Raw genomic sequence first — 27,847 nt, forward strand, 5'->3', positions numbered from 1 at the left:
CCCTTGAGAAACACTTGTCGCCTGACTACAAGGCTGATCCTAAGTACCGTTTTTACAATGGTAATCACATGGAATCACACCTATATGAGGGTGTTGAGGCTACTGATTTCTACGATAAGCTCGAGAACGTTCTTTCGACTCAGGCAAGTGCGTTCAAGGTAAATGTTACTCTCGGGTACGAACTTGTGAGCAAGACTGATCCTGATGACACTCGCTACTTCTATCCGAATCTCGCTAACACTTATGTGTTCAATAAGCCTGTCGCTATCAACAGCAAGGCTGATATTCGAAAGAAGGTCATTTCGGAAATTCGGTCTATGGAGTTGGCTGACAAGCTGAACTATCCCAGCTCGGGATATAAGCTTAAGGCGATCACTGCATTCAAGATTTTCGTCTACCATCGCGACCATGCTCTTGGGGATAGCGACGCTGTTATTCCTAAGATTATCCGCGAAAACAAGCATGTAATCAACTTCCCTAAGACCAACAACAAGTGCGTCTTCCACTGTATCGCCTGGCATACATTCCAGAGCCCTAAGAAGGATCCTCGCAGAATTCAGGCTCAGGTGAAGGAGGTATTCAAGCGCTACTGCTCTTTCAAGGGGGTGAAGTATACGTTGAGTCTATTTAGAAGTTTCAAGCCTATTGACCTACTACAACTCGATGAAGTTGAGGACTGCTTCCAACTCGGTATTAACGTATATAGCATGGATGTAGCTTCCGGAAATGTAGAATGCATTCGTAGATCGGACAAGGGGTATGAAGCTATGGATATTTTATCGTTCGAGAATCATGCTCTTTACATCAAGAACATTGACATGCTTCAGGCTAAGTATCAATGCCCTAAGTGTGCAATGGTTTTCGTCAGCGCTGAAAGAGTAAAAAATCACAAAAAGAATCAATGTGAGCTCGTGAATATCGGAAGCTTCCCAGCTGAGCCAACTATCTACAAACCAGCTCAGAACGTAATACGATCACTGCTTACGAAGTATTCAATCAAGAATACTGACCAGTACATCGATCACTTCATCGTTTATGACTTTGAGGCCATTCTTAAGCCTACCGCGACTCAACACGGGGAGAATACTGTCTTCACGAACGAACACATTCCTGTGTCGGTATCAGTAGCTGATAGTTTAGCCGAGGGGGTGCGTTGCTTTGTAAATGACGATCCAAAGATGCTACTTACGGAAATGTTCAATTACATTGGTGATGTATCGGCTAAGATTCAGCAGTACAATGTCAATAAATATATGTCGCTTCTACAAAAAATCATCAATGCACATGGTCTGACAGGTATGGAAGTCCCAGGCGCTAATTCTGATAAAAAGTACAAGATGTCTGATGTGGAGAGTTGGATTGAAGAGGGAAAGTATGCCAGCTTCTTTGACTTTCACCGCAGTCTTGGTTTTGGTAAGCAAAGGTCTGATTATGGGAAACTGAAACAGCAGCTTGACCAGGTACCAGTATTCGGCTTCAATTGTGGTCGATATGATATTTGGATTAAGAAAGATTTGTTTGCCGTAATTGGTACCGACAACGTCAAATCTGTCATCAAGAACCCCAGCTACATGTGCATTGCTACATCGGACATGAAAATGCTTGATATCACTAACTATGTACCAGCTGGTACCAGCTACGACAAGTATCTTACAACATATCTCGGTGGCTGCAAATGCGATGACAAAATTAGATGTGTCTGTGGTCTTGGTAAGGGTCTTTTCCCTTACGAGTACATCACCGCGTTCAATGTTCTAAAGCAGACTACTATCCCGCCTAAGTCAGCTTTTGATAGTAAGCTCCGTGGAACGAGCATCACGAGCGATGACTACGAACGAGTGAAGTTCGTGTGGGATTACCACGAGATGTAATCGATCAAAGACCTACTGATCTGGTACAATAATCTCGACGTAGTCCCTTTCACCAAAGCTCTTAAGGCTCAGCGAGAGCTATTTAAGCGCTTCGATCTGGATATGTTTGCGGATGGAGTGTCCCTACCTGGTCTTTCAGAGAAGGTTATGTATCAGACCTGCTTCAATAATCTTCAATATCCGGATAAGAAACCTGCTAACGCATTCCGCTTTCCAGCGAAGCGCATGGCTGGCTACAAGAGTCAGGATGCTAAGGCAAAACGAAAATTTGGTATGACGCTCGAGCACGTGAATACATTGCTGCAAAAGCAAAAGTATCTGTGTGGTCTATGCTATTGTCAGCTGACTGCTGATACCGCTTCCGCTGATAGAATCAATAACAATCTTGGGCACACTGATGGCGATATCTTGATCAGCAGCATTTCATGCAACACCGCTCGAAAAGATATGTCTCTTCGGGGGTTCAGATACAAGAAACTGCTTGATTTTAACGCAGACAGATTGGTGTTTTCGATTGACAAGGAGGAATCTGAGATTTACGGGAAAATGAAACATTGCTGGTGGACCATCAATTATATTCAGCAGGTATGCTAAGCGAAACGAGACGAAGATTCGTGGAGCTAAGATCTGCAAGAAAATTATCGGATACGACGCTAACGCTCTATACCTATGGGCCCTTGGTAATGAGATGCCATGCGGTCGATTGACTACGGTTGAAGCGTATGATGGTATCATCGATGACATCAAAGCAGACAAAGTATTCGGCTTTCTTGAATGTGATATTCGAACACCAGAATACCTTAAACAGTACTTTGGTGAGATGACTCCAATTTTCAAGAATGTACTGATCGACTGTACGAATGAGAGCGTCATTGGTAAGCACATGTTCGAACACAATGAGGCGCGCAAGCAAAGCCGAGCAAAACCAGCTCGCACGCTATTTGGTAGCTACTTTGGTGAAAAGATTCTCATATACGCACCTTTGCTGAAGTGGTATCTCTCTCATGGTTTGGAGATCACCGAGACTTACAGCTTCATAAAAGCGAGCTCCCATAAAGCTTTTGCTCCATTTATGGAGGCTGTATCAAACGCCCGGCGAGAGGGTGATGTTGATAAGTCTAAGGCTATGATTGCCGAGATGATGAAACTGGTAGGCAACAGTGCTTTTGGTCGATCTGGCATGGATATGAGCAAGCACAAAGAGGTTAAGTATGAGTCGAGTGACAAAGCTATTAAGAACAAGATCGAACACTTTACGTTCCATGGTCTCGAGGAGCTTAATGATGCGTGTGAGATCACGATGGAAGAAGCGCCGACTCAATAATAAGAACCCAATCCATTTGTCGATTGCTATCTATCAGCTTGCTAAGCTACGCATGCTTCAGTTTTACTATGACTGCATAAATTTCTACTTCGATCGCTCTGACTTCCAGTATCAGGAGATGGACACTGATTCGGCTTATATCGCTTTCAGCTGTGATAATCCATTTCAAGACTGTATTAAGCCTGAGCTACGAACCCACTTCAAGGAGCAATAAATACGATTGGTTCCTACGTGACTACAACATTGAGGTAGCTAAGTTTGATCGCCGTACGCCTGGTTTGTTCAAAGATGAATGGTCAGGTGATGCTATGGTCTCACTATCGAGCAAGAACTATATTTGCTACCTACCCGATGAGACATACAAAGTAAGGGTTTCAGCGAAGGGTATTCAACAGGGAAGTGGTCGAAACAATGGTGTTCTTAATCCTGATGGGTTTGAGACTGTCGTACGGGATCGCATCACGCTACAAGGTACAAAAAGGGGTTCAGACTATCGAAAGAAACTAAGTCTATCATCACCTATACTCAAACCAAAACAGCGCTTAACTACTACTATGACAAACGTCGAGTACTTGATGATGGTATCACGACTGAACCACTTGTAATTTAAGCAGCTAACCACTGGGAATTTCTTTAATGTAAATATAGATCATGGACGCGCTATTAAAGAAACTCTACTATGACCCAAAAACGGTTTTATAGGAGCTCAAGCTCTGTATCAGAAAGCAAAGGAGTTGAATCCTAAGATAACTTTCAAAATAGTAAAGGATTGGTTTGGGAGTCAGCCCGATATTCAACGATTTCAGGAGCAAAAGAAGAGATTCAATGGTTTCAAAATAGCTTCGCATAACCCCAACTCGTGGCAAATTGATCTTGCGTTTTGGAAGAAACGGCCAATTTTGACTGCTATCAACATCAACTCAAGGCTGGGGTACGCAAAGCTCTTACGAAAATAGACGGCAGCAATTGTGTTAGAAGCGCTTAAAGCGTTTGTTCGTCTCCACAAAGTGGATATCCTAACAAGTGATAATGGTAGTGAGTTCATGAACTTACAGGCCCAAGAGCTCTTCAAATCCAAGACAATTGAGCACTACAACAATGAGCCAGGTGATCATGGAACTATGGGAAAAATTGAACGATTCAACAGAACGCTGAAACAGAGACTAACTAAAATGCCCCCCAAGAGAATTACGCAAAAGCTTATCACTGATGTTATTGAAAACTACAATACCACGTTTCACCGTTCGATTGGTATGACTCCAAATGAGGCAAAAGGCAAAGTAATGAATGCAGATCTGAGTCATAATCAGGTGGAAGCCGATAGAATTGAGAAGGAGTTTGACGTCGGATCAAGCGTATTGTACCGTCTCAAAAAGCAGACGTTTGATAAAGAAGCTGCTCGATGGAGCAAAGCAGTCTATAAAATCGCTGGAATTGATGGCTGAGTCCAAATCCGTTCAAAAATGGTCATACCCTCTACTAGGCGCCAAACGATCTTAAAATGGTCAACACAGAGACTACAGATGCTGTTATTAATCGTGGCGATATTCTTGAAGCTGAGAAGATCTTGGATCATAAGACGACACGGTCTGGGAAGTACAAATATCTGATCAAATGGCTTGGTAATGAGCCTGATTCCTGGGAACCTCAAGATAATCTCCAATTGATAAATAAGAATCGGAAGTCGATGCTAGAAAAAGAGTACTGGGCAAAAAAAAACACACAAATGAGTCATAATTAGCTTTGTGTAAAAATATATATTAGAGCAATCCTCTGTAAGCTTTGACTCATTTATAGTATATTTACTATTTTTAATTAGATTATTGAAATTTCTGACCTGATATATATATAAACCCTTATTATAAATATGTGCCCCAACTGTTTAAAAAATCAACGTGAGCTTGCTACGCTACGTCGAAAGCTGTGGGTCATGCAAGAGGTGAGTAGAGTCAAGAATGAGTTGATAAATCTCGATGCATCAGCAAACTTTCGTAAAACAGTAGTAAATCGAAAGTATCGACATGAGTTGGAAGCAATATTTGGAGTTCCATTCCATTGCATTAAGGATCGCTATCTAAATCTTCTAAATGAGCGGAATAGTATCTGTCATAACTATCAAACCATTTAGACATGACTCAGTTATGCCGAGTTTGTGGTAAGGGAATTTAACACTACTCATTTTTTTATGATTCGTTTGATATAGCAATAAAATGTTTCCTTCTTGTACATCGCTCGCTCAGAGAGAGCAAAAACGGCGGGAGCTTCTTGAAAGAGCTCAGCGCCGCGTTCGACAATCCAACACTAAGCGTCAGATGTATGCAGGAACGTCATGGGCAAGTGATATCACGAATGGGGTTACTACAGTCCCAAAGAAATCAACAGAATCAACTCAGACCGACTCATCCGAGTCTGCTGAGTCATTAAAAAAACACTGATTGATGGATACTCCCAAACAAACCCTGAGGTCTCAACACCCCGCTTCGCCTCACGTCGGAGCGACAGCTCAACTCCAAATGTTCGCCCTGTGATGATCGATGTTGGAGTTGATAGCGGCGTGCAGATGGTAGATAGCTCAATTAATACTGATCGTGTTAATCAAACTGATAGAAATATTCAAGCGAGACCTCAAACATCTGATGTTGGTATCGATAACACACAGCAAACAGCTGATGTTGGAATCGACAATGCTCCAAGAATGTTAGATGCTGAAACAAACATGAAAAGCATGAAAAACATGGATACCGAAGATCAAGTGGAGGCGCGATCAAGGATTAAGAAATTGTTAACCGCCAATCCTAATTGGGTAGCGCTTCGAACTAAGCCAATTAAGCGTAAAACCGATAAGGATGACAATAGATACTTTCTTGGTGAAAAGGGGTCATTAATTGCAGCCAAAACGGGTAGAAAGAGTAAGACTTATTCATCGATTGACTGGGTGGCTACAGAGGAGAAGATTAGGGACATCTGGTATGATGGCGAAAGTAAATCAATCGATGAGAGCGGTTATATGAGACTTGAAGACCCTCTTTATCACGTTTCACTGACGAGAAAACGAAAAATCGCCGATTTAAGTGAAGGTGATGATGCATTCCGTTCAAGACAACGTCTTGAAGACAGCTTCGAGTTTGACACATCGACGTCAACCTCATTAGATCAAGTTGATAGTAGGAATCGATTGCTTTGGTCTATTTTTAAGAATAAAGCAGTGCTTGAGTCGGCTGGTTTGAAAAAGAAAATCATTCCTATCCTCAAGAGCATGAGTAAAACATCTCAGGTGGATAGAACTGGATGCGTGTGGATTGATGGTTCATCAATTAGTGTGTTTGGTATTGATAGTGAAAGAGTCAAGCCAGCGATTACTAAGAACGTCGATTGAAGATCTACATTCCAAAAATTTATTGATTTAGTCAAAGATCGTGGCGATATCGATCTATTTACTAATAAAGACACCACCAAACTTGCAAAAGCCTTTGAGCCACGCGATGGTGAGGCTCGGCATAGAATTAAGCTTGGAATTGATGAAGATATGAATAGTTCTCTAACTAATGCTGATAACCCAGAGCTTAGGAGCCAAGGATCACGGTAAGTACTCGGCGATCTGTCCGGATAAGCTATCCGGATAGCCGCTGAGCTCAACGGCCGCCTGAAGAGGTGGAACTAAAGTGGTGTGAAAGCTAATCAAAATTACTACTTTAGTGAGCCTACCGCAGCAAAACCATTTTACATTAGAAACCACGAAAACAAAGCGGTTTCTGGCAAGGTTTTCAACGATCTTATGAAAACCATTAGATGGATGGATACTTTCAATAGCCTGATGACCGGGTTTGAAGACATAGAGCGATGCGTCTATGAGAATGATGATCCAGCATTGAAAAAAATCTCGAAGCTTATCTTCAGCTATTGAATCGAGCGATCCTCGACAATACAAAATCGACAGATACATCAGCTCGAATCAAATCCTCAGAGGGTACTCAATATCGCGATGACACTTTGCAAAAACTCCACGATGAGTCAGAAGCCGCATTCCAAAAGTCTGGCGAAGCTCAGAGGAAATACGATGAGGCGAAGCGAACAGTAAAGGGTAAGAACTCAAAATCCGCAAGATCAGCGTTGAAGGCGGCAACCGCTGCCATGAAAGCGACCAAGGCTGTCTATCAAATCAAGGCTAAAAGCTACTCCGATGCTAAAAACTACACCGAGGTTGATCAATTCAGTGATCGACAAGACGAGCGCACGGTTCGCCAAACTGTGAATAACATGGTTGATCGAGTGGGGTCAGCGGTTAAGAGGAATCTTCAGGGTGTGGGTTAAGAGGAGCCGGTGTTGCTCCACTCGAAGGTGTCGTACGACGCGGTCGTACATACAACCTCAATGAGATTCAAGGCTTAGCTACACCTTCAGCTTATGTATAACGTCAGCTCGGAAGCAAGTATATCCGAATTCCTGACCTTGATAACAAAACCCTTGTCATTATTCAGCCTTATCGCCGCAAATGCGGACCCAAATGTCAAATCAGTGATAGTCTACAATCAATGATCCGAACTCTTGTGTATAAAAATCATATCGATCAAGCTTCATATGACAAGCTCAGTATCGATGATAGAAAACTGTTCAAAGAGATCCTTGCGATTACACATCTTCAGTATAACTTCCATGACCACCTCGAGGATCCGTTAGACTCTCTAAGAGCTGAATATGACAAGCTGAAAGGAGAGCTTAAATTAGGCAATGATAATCCTTCAATTATCAAACAGCTTAAGAGTCTCTCAGTGGATATGTACAGCAACCGTCTAATTTCGGATTCTGAGTTTAAGGAAATTATCACGCGACTACAATAACCATGTTCTTTTTCAATCCCCGAATTATTTCCAGCTCAGGCGGTAGATATGGCGACAACGCTGATTTCAACGTCGCAGAGCTAAAAGCCATCATGAAAAATCTAATCATCCATGACCGCCCTTAAAAGACCCAGGCAGCTGTTTGAACAACGGATCTTGACAAGACGCTCAAGAAAACGGATGCGTCAACCCAGACGGAAGGAGGAAAAGTATGGGCATACTCAACTAAAAAAAATCGAAGTCTGTAAAGACGTTTGCTATCTAAGCAATACCAGATCTAACAGCTTTATTCGCCATTCCGCGATATATACTAATTTTTTTCTCTCCAACATGTATTTCCATGACAGCATCTTCCCCCGTCTTCGCATCTCTGATAGGAACGAGTGCACTATCTCCGAGAGCTACGATCTGATCAGCGCGCATGAATGTGGAAGCAATTGCCTGAGTAGGTTCATCAGCAGTTAAATTCGATTTAAGATCTTTGCTTGGTACGCAACCCATTTCTTGTATATTATTACCAAAGAAACTTCTTAGCATAGAAATCCGCTGATGGTTCTGGGTAATCAACTTTGTGTCTAAGGTAGTATCAATGACGTCTCTCCTCATCATTATGATCAAGATGACTAAAAGCCTTCAGAGGCGTTTGATCCCGATATTGGGCGTATCCACGAGTCCCGAAATTAACCTTGCGCAACTTTCCCGTATTAAGACGTACCCATACTCGATACTTCTTGTTCTTCAAAGGGCTTAACTCCAAGCGCTCAATCCTCATGACTCTATATTAGCCAAACGATCTTTTAATCTATCTATCTCACCCAAAAGATGCTGAATCATCTTCATATTATAAGCCGATGTTCGACTGTAATCAACGTTGAGCTGTTGCTTAGCTGGTTCAAGGCTTGGGTCTTCTCCCCCTTCAATATCATCTCTGTTAAAGATCCATATCAAATCAGCTAGATGGGCTGAGACCAAATCCTGAGCTATGAGACCGATTTCTTGTCCAGGCTTGTTTTCCGACTCGATCCAGTCATAGAGCTTGACCTCACAGCTATCGTAGAGCCGCTTCACACGATCAATTGGGCATGATTGAATATTCTTTTTAAGGCGTCGATCCGACGTCATCGCCATGGCTGTACAGGCAATGTATCCTCCGAATATACCCGCTACTGAATATGTGTTCGGGCCAAGAGCGGATTCTGTAGCTCCACTATCTGTTCTGAGGCGATACACTGTCGTTCCGCCTGCTCCAAATACAAAACTGTTGCTGCCAGGGACGTGCAGCGGAGCCGAAGGACTTGTAGTACCAAGACCAAGACGACCTGTGGTAGTTAGAATCATCGACGTCGAGTTATTGACCCCAAATTTGAGGTCGTTGTTTGTGATGTTCCCGATCCATGACGCGTTCGCTGTGGTTGATCGATTGCCATTATGGACTTGGATCTGGAATTGAACAGGAGTCGTATTCGACCCGGTTAGAGTCATCATTCGTGTGTAAGAACCATCAAGAAAGTCCAATCCACTACCAGTAATCGAGAATATTCATTCGTTGCTGTAGAGTTGATCCCAAGCTCTGTCAGCGATCCTACTGTTGTTATAGCTGATTGGTTTCCATACGCTAAAAACCCATTGATAACGCCGAAGCAGCTGATATCCCCACTCGTTGACAGATTATTGAGCGAGAGGGAAGTCGGAATAGATGTTAAAAAGCTTGATAGGTCATAATACGTCGAGTCCTGGCGCAAGTTCGTGCAGGTCAGAGTAGTAGCCGCTACCGAACTTAGGCCTCCGATATTCGAGCTTGAGTCGCATAATAGGAGTTTATTTGGCGTTGCGGTACCAAAACTAACTCCGTTTATGTATTCAAAAAGGCCCAAATCGTATATAGTCCCGTTCTGGCGATATTCTCGACAATCGATGTAGCTTGAAGTGCCTGTTATCGATATCGAGTGCGATGACCCACTGAACGATAAATTTCCACCGATCGTAAGACCTGATTAAGAGCCGAGAGACGTTATATTTGGTTAGGATCCGGTTTGTAGCGTTCCAGTAATAGTAAAAGCTCCAAAGCTATTAATTCCGCTGATATTGCCGGACGAATCGAGAATCAAAGTTTTGCTGTACGAAGCAGTTCCCGCTATTACTCCGCTAAGGTAGCCCATCCTGTAATCATCCTTGCTCAAATATAGTGTCTGCGCATAATCGTATGTTAGATAACCACTCGAGTCTAACGAAAGATAGAATGAAGGATTATAAATGGATGATTGAAATGTAGGCTGTGGATGTGAAAAACCGGAACTCATTTTGTTTAATCCTATATAGATCAAACGATTTTAGTCATGAATGCTATTCCTGACTTTGGGGCTCCGATTCCAAATTTTTTTAAGTCTGCTTCGATGGGTGATATCCCCGCATTGGATATGAAAGCTTTGTTTAGAATGGTTGTGCTCGGTCCAAGCTTTTCAGGAAAGAACAATCTTTGTATGTTTATTCTCAAGCATTCTCCTCACGTATTTGCTCATCTAACTATCATTGCTCATAATCCTCATCAGGAGCTTTATGAGTATCTCCGGGAAAAGTTGGAAGGATTCATCACATTTGCTGACCCAGATAGCCCTTCTAAAGTAGATCAGGTGCGTCATACTCCATTAAGCTCTAACAAACCGGAGCTTGTTATCATCGATGACTATAGCAATGATAAACTACTTCAGAAGAATATCTTCTCTCATTACTATACACGTGGGGGACACTTTAACCCAATGAACGCCGTAATCTGTATAATACGTAATATGACATGATGCAGGTTTAAATGAATCAACAGCTTGGACGCGGCGTCGTTTAGGCTACTACACCGCATATAAAAGTTTGTATAGACCACCATGGGAGTTTTTATCATTACCGATCGGCGAGGGGGAGATAGAAAGGTATTATTCGAAACACATAGAAAATTCGATATAAACGGCCTAGAGGTTTTTAAATTCTAATGCAAGCCCTTTAGCTCCTCTCTGCCCAAAACCTCCACCACTCAACCAAAAATGCCGGAAACGATTGACAGGAAGGAGTTCAAGCGTCTGTGGGGGTCGCTAAAAAAGGCTGGTTGGCGGGCAAGACCCCCTTCAGGCCTCCTCTCCGATCATGCGTATCTCAAGCCTGGCGTGAAAGGAAAGCTAGACAGCTACAAGGCTGACACTGATTACTTTATCGGTACGTTGTGTTTAGCAGTAATAACTACTCCCTCTAACCCTGTGTGGTGTAGGTCCCAAGCCTTTGTGGAAGTATGCTCTGCGTGAGGGTCTAGTACCTTTCCCCCCTCAACAATGTATGATACGTCCGATGAGGCCTCCAATGGGGAAGCTTGCAGCGTACACAGCAGCCAAACGACAAGAACCAATTCCCCCCACCACAAGTGACGGCAACTTGGACCGTCAGTATTCTCCATCCCGCTCAGAGCATCAACATACTGTCGACGTTACTACGGAGGATACAGAACAAGTCCGACCGATTGGTGATGATATTGCAGAGGATACAGAACAAGATCGGTCCTCCGTTTGTGTTACTACTGAGGATACAGAACAAGTTCAGCCGGTTCGTGTGGCTATTGCCAAGGATACAGAACAAGCGAGGTCGATTGTAGATGATACAGAAGAAGGCCACTTTGTCGAAAATACTGGTATCGCTGGTACAGATCAAGAGCTATCAGTTGTTGAATGTATTCCGGAGGATACAGAACAAGCTGGACCAACGGGTGTTCATATTCTGTCGGATACCGAATTTGACGACACGGCATCCGTGGGTCACGGCAAAGAAGAATCGAAACGTGGCAGTGGTGTTGCGAATGGCTTAGATGAATTTGATTGTGATAGCTATATGGATGCGTTACGTGGAGAGCTGCTCTTTGATAAGATTGATCCTGCAGATATCAACGTTGGATATGGATCCGCAAGTGATGTTAGTAGCGAGTTGGGTACTGAGGAAGAACTGGACGTTCCTGCGGAGCCTGAATCAGTGTATGAAAGCGAGGTAGATTCTGACAGCGACTTTGATGACGACTCCAGCGCGTTCCTGCAAGACGACACCAATATGCGTCAACTCACAGCCACAGGTTGGGATATATACGATGAGCATCATTCCGGTAAGTGCAGCACATACAGAATTGCGGATCATATCAAAATCTAATTCTGTATTTTACTGAATACAGGTGATGTGGTATTAGATGCAGCGGAGTTGTACGACGGAAGTTTTGGTCCCACCAGATCTGCCGCTGCGTTCGCCGAGTCTCCTTTGGGAATTTTCTTCTATTTTCTTTCCAAGAAGATGTGGTTTGCGTTTGCAAAGGAGTCTAACGCGTATCGAGAGGAGTGTATTCCTGCTGTGGCGAAGGCGCAACGAGACAAGCAGCTACAGGCTCAGCGCAGGGATCCTGTGAAGTCGGTTCAACCTCTTGAAGTCTTAGAAGAGCAGCTGCGCAATATGAAACCAATTCAAGCACATGAAATTCTCCACGTGATTGGCCTTCTGATTGCTCGTACACTCTGTGGTCATACGGATGGCTTGGAAAAGCACTGGGCGACGCGGGAGGACGGTGCAGTACCACGCGGTACCTTCTCCAGATACATGAAACGTGAAAGATTCCGGTTAGTTACCAGGTACTTGCACTTCACCAAAAACGACCCTGCTGCCGCAGGCACAGACAAGGCTTGGAAAGTTCGGCCCATTCTTCAGGTTCTTGAAAAAACGTTTCATCGTGGCTATCGGCTGGGGCCTCGCATCAGTTTTGATGAAGGAACCATTCCTAACAGAAGCAAGTTCAACCCTGTGCGCGTCTATAATAAGGAGAAGCCTCACAAGTACGGGACTAAAGTGTACATGACTTGCTGCGCGGAGACCGGATACTGTACTCGGTAGGTGGCTTACTGTATTCTGTGTCTGGTTACTCTGTATCGTACAGAATAAGAAACCGAGTGCTTACCGTATGCTGTATTGTGTAACATATAGGATGGAAGTGTATCTCGGCGCTGTAGAGTACTCGAAAGGTGTGGCACAGAAGGCAGTCATCAGGAACGTGACTAAGGCGCTTGATGGCCAGGCCCATAAAAGGCTTATCATCGCCGACAATTTCTACACGTCGTGTGCTCTATTGCTGGAGTTATTGGACAAGGATCTCTACTACGTCGGTACTCACCGCAACGAGCGGCTTGGGTGGCCCAAGCCGTTCAAAAAGTACTATCGGCAACTCTTCATGAGTTTTGTGGACATGGCGATAGTCAACGGTTTTATTTTACATAAAATTATTCTCAAGCAAAAAGGGCTGCCAGTGCCAACACACGCGCAGTATATGCGCCGACTTCATACCGAGCTTTTGGCCACGAACGAAGCCACACTGCGTACAAACACCAACACCGAGGACCTCGTTTCTGAGCCTATTCACACGCAACCGCACAGACTGCGAAACAATGAGGAAAAATACAAAGGCAAGAAGCGAAAAAAACCCAGAGATGAATCAACCGCCAGCAACCTCCAGCGTAAAGGGCAGAAGCGTAAGGGCAAGCGCCGCCAGCACTTGTGCAAAGTTTGCTCAGCCTTGGCAACTCCCCAGACAAAGAGCTTTGAAACCAGTTACTACTGCGAGCAGTGCACATCCAACTTCGGAGGCTACGTACCTCTATGTAACAAGGTTCGCCACGAGGAAACCGGCAACACGCTCACATGCGGCCAAATATGGCATGATTTGTGGCGCAACGGCACTGCCATCCCTGCTCACCTCAAGAAGCGTATTCGCTTCCGCAAGCGAAAGAACTTTGAGATTTCGAGCGACAGCGACGACGGCGGCAGCGACGCGAATGATGATTGCGTGGATATCCAGGATAGCGAGTAACTAGGCGTAGATAATGCAGCCCGTACACTCACCAATTTTTCGGCCAGTTCTTGCCTAGTTCTTCTTCTACTCTTGCTAGTCTAGAACTGGCCGAAAATTTGGTGAGCGTACGGGTGACGTAGTGGCACGCTTCGCCAGTCATTTAGGCGCAAACGCAGATTGCCCATACCCATCAGATTCAGCGGGATACTCGAAGTAGAAGGATATGCGACGAAAGTCACGTCACATTTGCCCAATGAAATCATGACATTTTACCAGCCGGTGGGCACATTGTTGTTTTTCTACGACAGATTGCAGTCTATATGTACCTGGTCGCAGCGTTTTCGCTACATCCCATTGCGGACGGCTTGCAATGCATTAAGTTTGCAAAAGTGGCAGCTATAGTTTAATAAAGATAATCATTTACTCTGTATTATACAGAATATCGTGAAGCGGGCATTGGGTTAAACTCTCAACCATATTCCTAAGCCACAGCTACTTTGCCACTGATAAGATGATTCGGTTGAATTCAGAGTACGTAGCGATTCTAAAAGCGAATTCGAAGCGCGATTTACAAGTGGTTGTAAAGGATTTTAACATTAAAGGCGTTGATGAGCGATCAATCGTCTATTACTACAATAAAGCCACGGAGCGCAAAGGACATATGCTGTTCGTGGATTCAGTCAAAGGTCAAATCAGATACAACTTTGATCGACCGATAGATATTGAGCAATAACTTTAGAATATTTTGTTTGGGTGAATCAATATACATATACCATGGCAAGTTTTGTTAAACTCGATTCCACTGACCTCGTTCAAGACAATTATAACAGCACATGGAAATACAGCTTTCCTGGTAGTGCTGCCGATTTTAGGGATGTGGTATGCGCGGTTTAATCGATTTCGATGTATAACTCTGAATACAACATCGATGCAACTCAGTTCCTGAATAACTCCTTCAAAATCGAGGTTCCGACAGTTGGAGCCACATCCACTGTATCTGTTATCCTCCCTGATGGACACTACAGCTATACCGATATTAATCGAAGCATTCAGACGGCTCTCGTAAATGCTGGAGCGTATTTAATTAATCCATCTGGTGAGAACGTTTTCTATATTCAACTAACGGAAAACAGTGTGTATTATGCTGCTCAATTCGATTTTAGCGCTACTCCAACGACACTTCCTACAGCCGGTGGCACTTGGACACGACCAGCAAGTGGGCTTTATTCGTCAGGCGGTACTGGTTTGCCAACAACAACGCGTGTCACTCGCATCATCATTGATAACGCCTCTTTTGGTAAAGTAGTAGGATTGACTGCTGGTACGTATCCTTCAGCGTCTGCAACGGTTTCAAGTGCTCAGCTGTCAAATACCATTCCTCAGATTCACCCAATCTCGAGCTACATCGTTCGATGCGACCTGATCAAAAACGAGTATGTTGCCTCTGGTGATATCCTTAGTGCGTTTGACCGTGGTGATGCTCAGGTAGGTCAATTAATCAGCTATAAGCCGAGTCAGTATGCTTGGATGAACTGTCATAACGGCGCGAGAACGTCTATTACGATCAGTATTTATAATCAAAACGATCAAAAGGTTAAGTTCCGTGATACTTCTGTCTCGATCATGTTGTTGTTGAGGCCAAAAAAATAAGCATTCAATGATTTTTTTTTTCCCAATCCGCAGAATAGGGTGGAACTAATTTAATCGAAAAGAGCCAGCAATCATTGCTTTCTTACGTTTAGCACGGAGTGCAGCCATCTGAGCCTTCATTTCGGGCGAACCTTTAGCTGGTTTCTTAGGGACTCCTACACCATAGCGTCTCTTTACCTCACCTCGAACCGATTTGATCAGGTTCTCATGCTCTGGCTTGGTTGCTTTTGATAGTAGAAACTTCTCGCCTGCATCGACTGCATCAGTTAGAATCCCCTTACGTTTAGCATGCCCGAGAGCATTTTTTTGCCGCCTTCTTAACATCCGCTACCGAAATACGACCACCTTCTTTCTCTACATCGAGCAAGGCTCGGACGTAGGCAGAGTTTTGAGACTCTACCAGGGGTATCGCTGTCAGAGTCATATACTCCAACTCCTGTCAATGACTTAATAGCCGCCCTTGCGGGGATTCCTGCTTGAGGGGCTCCAAACGCTGTAGCAATAGCAGGTACTGCCGCATCCAGACCCTTGCTCAGCAAATCACTATCTTTTACGAATTTGAATGCTGTCGATAACCCTGATTTGACTCCAAATGGATCCTCCTTATGGCTTCTTGTAGCCTTTCTTGATCTCATGCTTGGTAATGTCAAGTCTAACCCCACGACCCGCCTTGCGTGCCTTTAGTGCTTTCTCATACGAAGCTGGGTGGAGATGGATAACAGAGCCTGAACCCTTGAGTTGATCAGCTGTAAGACTTAGCTTACCTGTCTTGAGGGCTTTAGTCAGCTTGGGAGCTGGAACATCGCTGGAAATCCTCAATTCGCGATACATTATTGCTATATTTCCTGAAACATATTTAATACAGAATTGACAAATTCAGAACTTTGAATCGATTCAATAGATTCATCTTATTTTTTTGTTTGCAATATAGCCATAGCATGCAAAACGGACCACAATAATCGCCATAAGTGCCTTGATATTGTTTGGGATTGTATCGCCCGATGCCCTACTTCGTAGGTGCCGCTCCCCCCATTGAATCAAAGAATTCTCCATCATGAACAGCCTGCCAGTGTCCTACATCGAGATTAGGCGATCTAAGTGGAACCAGATATGATCCTTTCTTCGGAAGCGGCTTTGTGATCTCATTTGACTCAAAGATAGCATCGAGATGAACCCCAATACGCTTGGCAAGTTCAATTAGATCATGATCGGATGTAATAGGCTTGACGAGTTCCATAATAATTATATTTGATAAAGTATATTACGTGCCATATAGAATCTCAACGATGTCTGAAACACAACTTTCCGACCAATATCTTTACCAGAGCTCGCTCAAGAGTGATCCGGATATTAAAGTCTCCTCTGGCAAGCGCGTGCCTTTCGTTATCGATCTTAATCAGGGGTCATACCAAAACGGTGTTATTACTATCGATGCAACATCCCAGCTTAATGGAAGTGAAGGATTTGCTTCGCTCCGTGATGCCTACATTATGCTACCATACAAGGTATCGATGAAAAACACTCATGCTCCTACTGTTCAGGCTAATCCTGCTAACCGTTTTTGCTGGTCGCTGAAGTGCGGAATATAGGAGTGTGATCGATTCGATGAGTCTTGAGCTGAATGGTAAGACTATCGTTTCTATGGCTGACTACAAGCTGTTTTGGAGCAATATTCGTGCTCAGACTGGATATAGTCCTCCGTATGTTGAAAAGCATGGTGCAGAGTCTTTCCTCTTCCCTGATGCTGCTCAGTCGTCGAGGTACAGTGCTACGGGCTCTTTTACTGGAGACGGGTATTCGAATAACACAGCGTTCTCCTCCTCCTTCACCGCCGGCGCTATCTCTGCCACAGCTTCAGTAGCAAATGATGGTTTTGTTAAGCACCTTCTTTCGAACCCATTAAATGCTGGAGCTGACTCATCTACGTCGTGGCCTTCCACTGGTGCCGCATCTGCTACAACCACCATCGCCAATCAGCTGGGACGTGGCGCTTTCGTGGCGGGTGGCTATGCTGCTGGCGCTATCATGGGAACGTGGAACTTCATGCTAAAAATCAAGCTTGTTGATCTCCACCCGATTTTCAAGGAGCTTGATCTTATGGCTAGCCCTCAAATCCGTCTTCGTTTCCGGGTTAATCAGGGTACTGTAGCTATTGATGCTGATACTTCTCGTTATATGACGCTTACAAGTACTACACTATCGAGTGGTAATACATGCCCTGTAATGATTGCTTCGTCGGCAAGTAGTAATCCTATGGTTAGTGTTCAACAGCTGGTTCTACTGCTGTTTCATGGGGTGCTGTCGTCAATGCGCTTGAACCTACTATTGATGGAACCTACATGCCTTTCACGACTTCTCGACTGTATGTCCCGTTTGTTCATTTATAGAACCCTCAGGCTATCATCTCGAAGCCAGTAAAGAAGGTCCGCTACAACGACCGTTATGCACAGTGGTTTTACCAGCGCGCCGGTATTGGCAAGCAAGGGACACAGCTTAATGCTTCTTTCGATCTGCAACTTTCGGCTTCTGTAAAGAATGCGAAGTACGTCATTCTTTTACCATTTGCTGAGCAAACTGGAAACTTTACTACTGCTGCTGTTCAACAGTTTCAGAGTCCGTTTGATACGGTTCCTTGGACACTTCAGCCTGGTTCGAGCATTCGCAACTTCAATGTCCGTATCGGTTCGACTCAATGCTTCGACATTAGTCATGACTACGATTTCCACCAATTCACAAACGAGTTCGCTAAAATTGCTGCGATTAATGGTGATCTGACCCCTGAGCTTCTGAATGGACTGCTTGACTATCAGACGTGGTCTCTAACTAACCGCATCCTTATCGCTGACGTTAGCCGCCTGACGGAGCGTGATGTACCTCAGGCTATTCAGATCCAGGGTACAAACGCTGGTTGCCAGGGAACAAACATGCTTGTTTTGGCTGTGAGCGAACAAGAGCTCTCCTACGATCGTCTAACGGGAGAGGTTTTAGATTTTACCACGGCTTAGTTAGAATGTGTTTAGTAATTTCTGTCATAGGCAAAAAAACATTTTTTTTGTCGCTTAATTAAGTTCGTTGAGTAGTTTAGGGCATTTCTCAATTACGAATGGGTTCTTACGAAGCCAATTGATATAATTAGAATCGGTGCGACTAATTTGCTTTAGCGTCTTCCCCTTGTACTTGCCCCAACTCATCATATACGAATTATCATTGCTAAGAAACTTGAAGTGAAGGAAAATCTTGATATCCTCAGTAATATTGAGACTGGGTTGGTTGTGCATCCATCGACAATATCTGGGATCATAAGCATATACTTCTTCGATCGGTGTGCCCTTGTATTTTCCAAAAGTTAGTTCGTTCGACATGTTATTAGTTATGTGTATCTATATACATAGGGTCTTATTTTTTTTTGAGAAAAATAAATTAATTCTGAAATTCAGACAAACCTGTTCTCAGTGGTCGAGCGGTTCTGAAACTACCCTAAGATCGAAAAGACGTTGCTTTCGCTCTCAGGTGGTCGAGAGGTTGCGTCGCCAAAATACCAGCTGCCTCGAAAGAACGTTCCAGAACTGGTCTCGGTGGTAAATTACGGAAAGTAAAAAAACTGCCGGCGTAATGTTCCATGTCATACTACTAACGTTTCTATCAGATTTTTGATTTGAGTTTTCAGCCACTTGATCCGCTTGGTAACGGTAGACGACAGGAATTTTAACCTCTTCAACCTCCAAGTCTAGATCTCTGCAATAGTCCGACAAATACCGGATAGATGACCCAAACACACCCAGATCTGCGCTTTCAGATTTGGGATCGAGCTGAGAGGGTTTCTTACAACGAATCACTCACCTCCATAATAAACCAACGGACTTCATCAAGAATAGTTCCCTTTCATTTACTTTCATAGCTATCTTTATAACCATATTTAGGAGTGCAGCTTGAGTATTCTCATCGCTTAAGCCATCGGTGTCATTTCCACGGCCGAACGGCCAGTTCCTCCTTGACTTTTATTTGGATCATATTTCGATCATCACATAAATGGCCAGCTGATCAAATCCCTTGACCCTGTCGAAAGTTGATCAAATCCCTTGAACTGACGAAAGTTGATCAAATCTGAAGTGACTTGAAATTGTTTGGTATACAAGACCTTCTACATGCATTTCTATATATACATCAAATTGTATATCTTTACTACTCTACGTAATCTACGCGTTCGTCGTTAAGGTGTCTGCACTTCCTCCAAGTTCCACAGGGACAGGGAGATCTAGTGGCTCAGGAGCTAGGCGTTGCCGTTTCTTCGCTCGGGGACTTTGGACATATCCTCAATTCGGCTGACATAGCGTTTCGATAGAGCTTGGATTATGCCGACAAATGATGGTAGAGAAGGGTGTGGAGCTGTTAGCTCCGCGTTTATCTCGCGGTTAAAACGCTCTAAAATATTATAAGTACGACTTGCCATAGCAGCACCCACCTCATGAACATTTCAAACACTAGGTGTGAATGTCTTCAGCCACGTTGTACGAAAATACGACCAAAACCGCTTCCTCAACACGTCCGAATACCGAATGCTCTTGGCTACACACGTGTCTCTTATCTTGCCTTTCACAAATTTAATACCTTTGTCTTTGATCTTCTCGTGCGGAATGACAGTCAGCATATCCAGACTGCCCTTACTCATTGCAATGACGACCTCACTTTCAGGGAGGCTTAGTGCCTCCATCTTCCTTCGGCAGGCCAGCTTAAAGTGAAAGTAGCAGCCGACGATATCTGCATCTGAAAATTGAACTTGTGCTGCCTTTTACAATCCGGCCTCAAAGTCGCAGACCACCATGCTCGGCTCGATTTTGTCGTCTGCAGCGACATTGACAGCCTCCATCAAATGCCAGTACGTATCTTGGGTCTTTGACGTGCACAATGTATAAAATACAGGGACAAATAGGTCCGTTGCATTATCAAAAACCATCATTACCACGCACTGGTAGAATGGGCGCGGGACGCACCTGATGTCCCGTCGAGAAACAACGTAGTCTGTTTGTACTTCAGTAGCTTGATCAGATCAGGATGAGCCCAACCGACTAAGCGCTCTAGTGTTGTTCCATTCATATAGGACCCGTAAAATTGAAAGAATGGCTGTGTGGTCCCCGATACCAGTGACAGCGGCGGAACCTCCACAATACCATGCAAATCTGCGCCAAAGCGAGCACGTCTCGCTCGGTGAACTCGCTGGAGGACTTACTCACGTGTAAGTCCGAATTGCACCAGTGATACTTCCTCAGGGTAGAAGTCGCTGCGAATCTGCTTCCAGATTCGTTCCGCCGTCAGGTCCATTCGAGTGATAGCCATCACATCAGTGGCCTCCTCCATGGATTCGATAACATCTACTCCAGGTAATTCCACTCTACGCCGGTCGCAAGAATGTTCACCACGAATTTGGTACTCATTTGTCTTGATATCGTAATGTAACTTTGCCTTACATTTTGTACTCCGGCAGGAGCTTCACCTGTACGAAATCTTAACCTCCAATTTATGGTAACCTGTAAATACGTGACCAGCTGCATGGACAACAGTGCGACGATGATGCTGAACACTGTTCGCTGGAACATGCAGTGTAATACCTTCAGCGGCTTCTCCGTCTGCAGGATGCCCAGTAGAAGGTGAATTTGATATGACACACTGGTGATCGCCTTCTCTACTCAAAAAAGATGGAGGTGATCCCCTTAAGCCGCCAGGAAAACGCTCGCTGCAGGCATCGCTAGAGCCTCGTTATGGAGTTGAGCTTCTTCCCCCCTGAGCTGCACGTTGTCGAGGACTGCAATCGCGCCGAGTGTAAGAGCTACAGCGACGACTTGGGCTTCGCGTCGACTCGACCAGCTCACGTAACTTGAGCTTCTCCGACGACTCCGTCTCTGATCATGTCCAACGGTACGATGAGGACTTCAGCTGTAGCGGCAATGCAAAGAGCGCCAAGACGAACTTGTGCCGCGCCAGCGACTTTCACGGGGTTGTACAGAAGCGATCTGGTGCCTTGGGCTATATCCTCGGAGAGACGTGCGCCGACGACTTGTACTGCGGCTTGGACTGCGACCGCGACCATAACTCCGCCGGCGACGTGGGCTGCGACCGCGACCACGACTATGACTGCGCCGACGACTTGGACTGTACTCGCGACCGGACGAGTGACGATGACGTGAGCTGCGGCCACGACCAGCAGAGTCTTGATGGCGTGGACCGTTGCAGTGGTCGTCGACACACCAACAGCTTGGACTGCGGCAGGAACGAGACTTACTTCAGCGACGTAACATACGTCACGAAGCTGAGACGCTCTGAGAGATTGGGTTTCGCATGCGCTCGGGGCTGTGCCGAGATCTCGCAGTGCTCTGGTGCCTTGGACTGCACGGAGGCGAGCAGATAGTGGCCTCGTGAAGTGGTGAAGAAGGTGCTGGAGACGCTACAACTTGCTGGTTCATGGTCGTACAGGAAGGGCGCTACTTATCTTCGTTGTCGGGAAAGTGTAAATGACGGAGGTGGTCGACCACACATATCCATACTTAAGATGGATATTTGATCAAATCACTTGACCAGGTACGAAATAGAAGGTTGACCATTTTTGTGATGATTGAAATATGGTCCAAATAAAATACTTCGCACGCAACAATCGCAACTTTGGAATAAATAATGACGTTGACGGAGCATTCAGTCCCAATACATCCACCATCTTTGGTTTGGGTCCAGTGTGGCATCCAGGTCTCATACAGAGTCTCCTGAGTAGGATTAAGAAAGTAGAACTTTGCTGTCGATCTCCTTTTTGTCCTAGGTCATCTCCAGTTACAGAATTTCAATTAATCCTTTCAACATGCTCATCAATCTCCTCATCCTCGTCATACGTCTTGTAGCTGTAGCCGTGGAGCAACCGGTCCATAAAAAAGCGCAATTTCTTGTCGGTCGCAGAGAAAGTATTCGCCCCCAGGGGAGCACGAAATCTCGCACGGTTAGCACCTTTAAGACACTTCGAACCAAAGAGTTCTTTACTATTTTCAGTGTACTCATGCTCCAAAAGAAGAGCAATGGAATCATTTTTTTCCATCTTGCTAATGGCTTTGGCAAGGTCTTCATTCAACGATTCATCCGGGTTTAGCTTCAATGGGAACATCATTGAAAGTAGACAAATTAAATACTGTTGTACACCTGTACAAGGCGAAACCCCTTTGTCACGTTTTCCCAACGCATGCTCAGCGTCAACAGAGTGAACATCATAATAAGCGAATAACGCCGAGCTACCATTGGCTTTACCAAAGTCATGTCGATACTTCGCCTCGTCGTCTCGGTATTCTGGTGCTTGAGAAAATGTTCGCCTTCTCCATATACCAGTAATTTATAGAATTACATTTTCTCTATTAATACGTGCTGCCACGGCCAACATTCGTCCAGATGTACCTATGTATACCTTTCCATTATCCAGACGGTATACGTTTGAATTAAACTCGAAAAAACAAGGCGGCTGTTCCAGGCCAGGAGGAGTCATACATGTAAATAATCAAGAATAATCCTGGCGACACAATCTAACTTAAATAAGTATCCATATATGAAGAAGATTTGCTGAGGACGTGGGAAGATATGAACGTGGGGCTGTCGTATAACCAGGATTTAATCCTATTGTATCCAGGACTAAGTCCTTGTCACAGATTCGTACAGTAATGAATAGACCATTTAGCATGATTAATCAGGTATTTAGCCATGATTTAATCCTGGCAGCTGACTTGAAATCTGGATTCCTGTCTGCAAATGCAATCACTTTACGCTCACTACGACGAAGCCCTATCAATGCTGCCTCTACGAAAAGCTCCATGTCAAATTTACAGAGTTGCAAGGTAAAACTAACTTGTATTCAATGAAGTTAAAGACATGCATTCAATGTAGTTAATGCACGCGAGACTTACAACCAGCACAATTAGCTTGTCGATGTCGCGATAATGGTTGAAGCGATTTCTTCGTCGTTGTCTATATTGTCTTCATCGCTCGGGGCCTTGTCTTTTTTTTCTCGTCGTCGTCTGCGCCGGGTGTTGCTGCACCCGAAGCGTCATCCAAAGGAAGCAGACGACCCTCCAGCAAGTAGAAGAATAACTTGACGCGACGTCTCGTGAGCGACTTGTCACTGATATCTACGTGAAGTCCAGGAACGGCCTTACAGAGGAACATCCAGCACACGTACACCCCGCAGCTGGGCCCGTCGAACTGGATGGGGTTGTTTCGCGCGATCACGTTGAAATCTTGCAATCCAGAGATCTTGAGATTCGTCGCGACACCCCTAGCAGTGTTCATGTATGGATCTTGGTTTAGCAGATCGTAGTAGTAGACTCTCTTCTTCTTGACCTTGACCACCACGCAGCACCAGTGAAAATTGTTGAAGCTCAGTGGTAGCAACACAGTTTCGACGGCGCCATCGGCTGCATGTTGTAGAGCTGCCGCTTGAATCGCTGCATTCACCGGATGCCCTTCGCTATTACGCGTCCGCTTGGATTTCAGGAGCACAGACTGAAACCCAGCAAACTTGCATGTGGGGTAATCTTCCGATAAACACCGGCACAACGCGCGTATAACAGCGTCGGTGAGCCATGTGGGCGGGATCGCGCTGTAGAGCATTGCGTAGTCGTAGTCTGGGAGGTTCGGAAGCCCTGTGATCCGCTCATATGGGAAGGTCTCCATTACTTCGTCTGCCCCCTGCTTAATAATGTCGTGCTGTTCGATAGGGAGCGCAGCAATAGCTTCCTTCACAAGCCATTTGGTGCATTCCGACGCCGTTCTGCACAACCGGTCTTCAAAAGTGTGGATGCGCTAGAATATCTCAATTTGCCTGCGCGTAAAATTACCAACATCCTTGATGGACTCAGCCTCCACAGTTCCTTGGGTTGGCGATCTCTGCGTACTGGAAGCTTGGCTGGACTGCGAATCGACAATCGATATCACCGTCTCGACGGTGTTTGACACAGGGATGACATTAACACACGCATCCAACAGGTTATTGGGGAGGATGTAGAACGGATCCTGGATTAAAACAGGATTCTTCTGTGTCTTGAACTTTGGCTTTTTCTTCTCTGCTTCAGTGTGTTTGACGAGGACGCCCGAAAAACTTCTCTGCGTTTCGATCAATCCAGGCTTCTGATGTTCAAGGGCGTCTAGCAAAGCAGTCAAAGTTACCTCTCCGGTAGTCTTTCTACCCGCCTCAGTAGCTTAGTACCATTTTCGGTTCTTTTTTTCGCCAGCGCTAGTAGCGTTCTTCTGTTTTGAGGTCTCCTTACCTTCTTGGCTTTAGGATTCAATCGAATCGTCATTTCCGTGCTTGCAGTAGATTCTCTAGAAGCATTATCTTCATCTTCACTGGAACTTATGCCAAATTCCACCTTGACTTGTTTAGAAGTACAGCTCTTCTCACCATCCAACCGTTCTTCACCATCCTCATCTGTACCGCCGCCGGGACATTAACAGAAGCCATTTTTGCTGGCGAACATTTCGCCATTGACCCGGGATAGACCGCAACATGTCGTCAAACTCGGAGTCATCTTTGATATCCGCCATTTCGTTGGCGATAAGGTGTGTGGCTCTTACAGCCTCCCTGTAGCGTTCTGATTGGGTCCTCAGCTTCTTGACCCCAGATCCAGGATCTTCATTCGTAAGTTTTCGTACGAGAATTGCTTCACCTTCCTTAGAGATGGTGAAGTGGTGGTCCATCTACAAGACAGGTACGCAAGAAAATCCTGGATATTCCTGTATAATGCATACCCACCTCTCGTCAATTCTTCCCAAGGAGTACTAGAGCCCCGTGCCTTAAAATATCTTCTGTACGCAATGGTGTGACGACATGGCAGCTTCATATTCCTTTAATTTTTTTACAGTCGCATCACCAATCCTTCAAATTCACCTTGTGCTCGGGCAATTTCCAATCACAACCACAGTGACACATCCACTCGAGTCCTTGGTATAGTTATAAGTATCAGCTTGAACCAGCGCCGCCGCGAACTGCATCTCGGTCTGCTCGGCAACGTAATGCGTAGTGAACCGTAAAAGTGTCGCTGCAGCGGGGCTGCCGTAGCTTTAGCGTCAGAGGAAGACGTTCGACTCAAAGAGCCACTAATACTAAGTTCCTTATCCAAAGGGCACTGACAGCCAAGACCAGGGCTCAAAGTTAACACCTTAACTTTTATGCTTCAAAACCAGAAGTGATTTATTTACTATTATTGCGGCCAAGCCGCCTAGGGGTAAATGTATCTCTTTAACTATCTAGCATAGTTAAACCTAATCAAATGCATAACGTGTGGCTTTCAGCCAACGTACTGAGAGACCTTGTTAACTCTCCAACTTATGTACTGAGAGTTTGTTAACTCGCCGGGTACTTCGTACCCCTGTGTGTTCCACACCATGTAACCCCGTTACACTCTCCCTCACTAAGATGAGAACATTCCGTTCTCGAACTTTCCTCAGCGAGGTCACGTCTTGTCAAGACGACGGAGGTCACTAGACCTCACCTGTGCGTTCTGCAGCTCCACGAGCTCACAAACGCGTTCGCATCCTTGATGCCTGGCACTCCCACTCCGGCCCACGGCTCAACGTCTCCAGCGCGTCGCGCCGCCCCTGCCTCGTCGGTCCCAGACCCCCAACTGCGCTCCGCAACTGCTCCAAGAGCATCTTCGTCTCTTTCGGTGGCAGAGTACCACCAAGAGTATCGCCGTCGACACGGTCAACGCTCCATGAGCCGTCAACAAGAAGAGAGCAAAGATCAAAGCTCGTCAGAGCCGCGGGCGCCGCCCAGAGGGAACGATGGTCTGTTCTCGGAACTCGAAGAGGGCGAAGTCGATTACGACGAGCCCATGGGTAGTGAGGATCACTCCAACCCAACCTCTCCGAGGTCGCACAGTGGTGCCGCGTCTTCCCCAGCTTCCTATGTGAGGTCTAGCCGCTCAACGGCGCGATCTCAAACAAGAAGAGACCTGCGGACACCGCATCCGTTCTCTGAACGTTCGAATCCGATTCGCTTGCTGCGCGATGCGCCATCGCTATCGTCGCGGTATGACGAGTAAGATCGATACGATCACAACGTCATTACGAATGACCTGGACGAGGCCCAAGGCCGTCAATTGTCCAATGAGCAGCGCTCGCAGTCGTTCCGACCGGTGGTCCGACCACTTGTTCTAACGTCACGCCGTGACTACGGCTTCCAGCCGCGGAGCCCTGCCGAAGCGGCCCGCCTCGCGGCGCAGCAGCCGCTGAACACGTACACGTGTGGGCCTGCGGCCTCGACTGCTGATGAGCAAGTGCAATGGCACCGGCTCCGAGAGCGATATCTGACTCCACAAGTCACAACTCCTCAGGAGTATCAGGCGCGCCTGCAGATGCAGCTCAACCGCCAACCGGTTCCCTCTATGCAAACCATCCCGGTTGTTCTCAACACTGGGGAATCCCAGCGTGCTTATGAAGCACAATTCCGAAGCTGGGTGGAGGGAGCTCGACGGCTCCCCTCCTACAATGCTCTTCGAGCAAGTTTCTCTGAAACTGATATTCGTCTTGAGAGACGTTTGCGCTTAGACTTCGCTAAGTCGAAAGCACGTCGACGAACACTGGGACCCCGTCCCCATCACCTCGAGGCGTCACCACCTCTTGCTCATGCTGCGAGCACCGCTCATTCCTATGAGCCGGCTGCTCCAGCCACTGGTCGGAGCTTGAGCTCAGCCACCGACCTGTCATCCCCGCGTTCTAGCGGCGGGAAGCGCTCGGCGCCTGACGACGTGGTCGTACGCCGTAGCGGCGGGGAAGTGAGTGTGCCCGATCAAAAGCGTCGACGACGTCAGAGCAGTCCTGCCGGAGGACAACCTCAAACTCCCAAGAGTTTTGTGAGTGAGGATAACCCCTACATTTCACAAGGTACTGAGTACGACCCTGGCGCCTGCGCCTCGCCACCAGGCGTTCCACATGGAAGTGGAGCTCGCCGTGCTCGTCGAGCAGAGCAGGAGGAGGCCGAGCCTCAGCTGGACTCTCGCGTCGCGAGTCGCAGCGACGTGTTCGCGCTGGAGCAGCGTGTGGGTTCTCTGAACCCGTATCTCCATGATACGACTGACTCTCTGAGTCGCCTTGCAGATGGTCTCGATGAGACGAACCACCGCGTGGACTGGTTTGAACAACCACAGTCGGTTCAGAACCGAGTCGCGGACCTTGAGCGTCAAGTCGCTCAGCTGCAAGGTCAGATCGACTTGCTGTTGCGTCTTGTGGCCCCGCCACCTGCTGTCGCTCAGCCTGCCGTGGTTCGCCTCCCTCTGTGCGCAGCCTGTGA

At 45.9% G+C, this 27,847-nt stretch overlaps 4 protein-coding genes across 4 annotated transcripts; 2 read left to right on the forward strand and 2 right to left on the reverse strand.

Annotated features, from left to right (window-relative positions):
• Positions 1 to 9,013: 9,013 nt before the first annotated feature.
• PITG_05027 (uncharacterized protein) lies at positions 9,014 to 9,518 on the reverse strand (the record flags this gene model as incomplete). The annotated part of the gene is made up of 2 exons (XM_002905657.1): positions 9,014 to 9,028; positions 9,075 to 9,518. 2 exons carry the CDS (start codon positions 9,516 to 9,518, stop codon positions 9,014 to 9,016), a joined length of 459 nt encoding a protein of 152 aa, XP_002905703.1.
• A 5,272-nt stretch (positions 9,519 to 14,790) lies between these two features.
• Positions 14,791 to 15,537, forward strand: PITG_05028 (uncharacterized protein; the record flags this gene model as incomplete). Its single annotated transcript, XM_002905658.1, has 3 exons — positions 14,791 to 14,963; positions 15,051 to 15,324; positions 15,373 to 15,537. The coding sequence occupies 3 exons, from the start codon at positions 14,791 to 14,793 to the stop codon at positions 15,535 to 15,537; spliced, it is 612 nt and encodes a 203-aa protein (XP_002905704.1).
• A 45-nt stretch (positions 15,538 to 15,582) lies between these two features.
• Positions 15,583 to 16,368, reverse strand: PITG_05029 (uncharacterized protein; the record flags this gene model as incomplete). The annotated part of the gene is made up of 5 exons (XM_002905659.1): positions 15,583 to 15,681; positions 15,727 to 15,780; positions 15,860 to 15,889; positions 15,933 to 16,114; positions 16,203 to 16,368. 5 exons carry the CDS (start codon positions 16,366 to 16,368, stop codon positions 15,583 to 15,585), a joined length of 531 nt encoding a protein of 176 aa, XP_002905705.1.
• Positions 16,369 to 16,823: 455 nt separating this feature from the next.
• On the forward strand, positions 16,824 to 18,542 carry PITG_05030 (uncharacterized protein; the record flags this gene model as incomplete). Its single annotated transcript, XM_002905660.1, has 4 exons — positions 16,824 to 17,042; positions 17,167 to 17,682; positions 17,799 to 17,912; positions 17,958 to 18,542. The coding sequence occupies 4 exons, from the start codon at positions 16,824 to 16,826 to the stop codon at positions 18,540 to 18,542; spliced, it is 1,434 nt and encodes a 477-aa protein (XP_002905706.1).
• Between the last annotated feature and the right edge of the window lie 9,305 nt (positions 18,543 to 27,847).

The sequence above is a fragment of the Phytophthora infestans genome, genomic scaffold (genome assembly GCF_000142945.1).
Source record: "Phytophthora infestans T30-4 supercont1.6 genomic scaffold, whole genome shotgun sequence".
NCBI classification, from domain to species: Eukaryota; Oomycota; class Peronosporomycetes; order Peronosporales; family Peronosporaceae; genus Phytophthora; species Phytophthora infestans.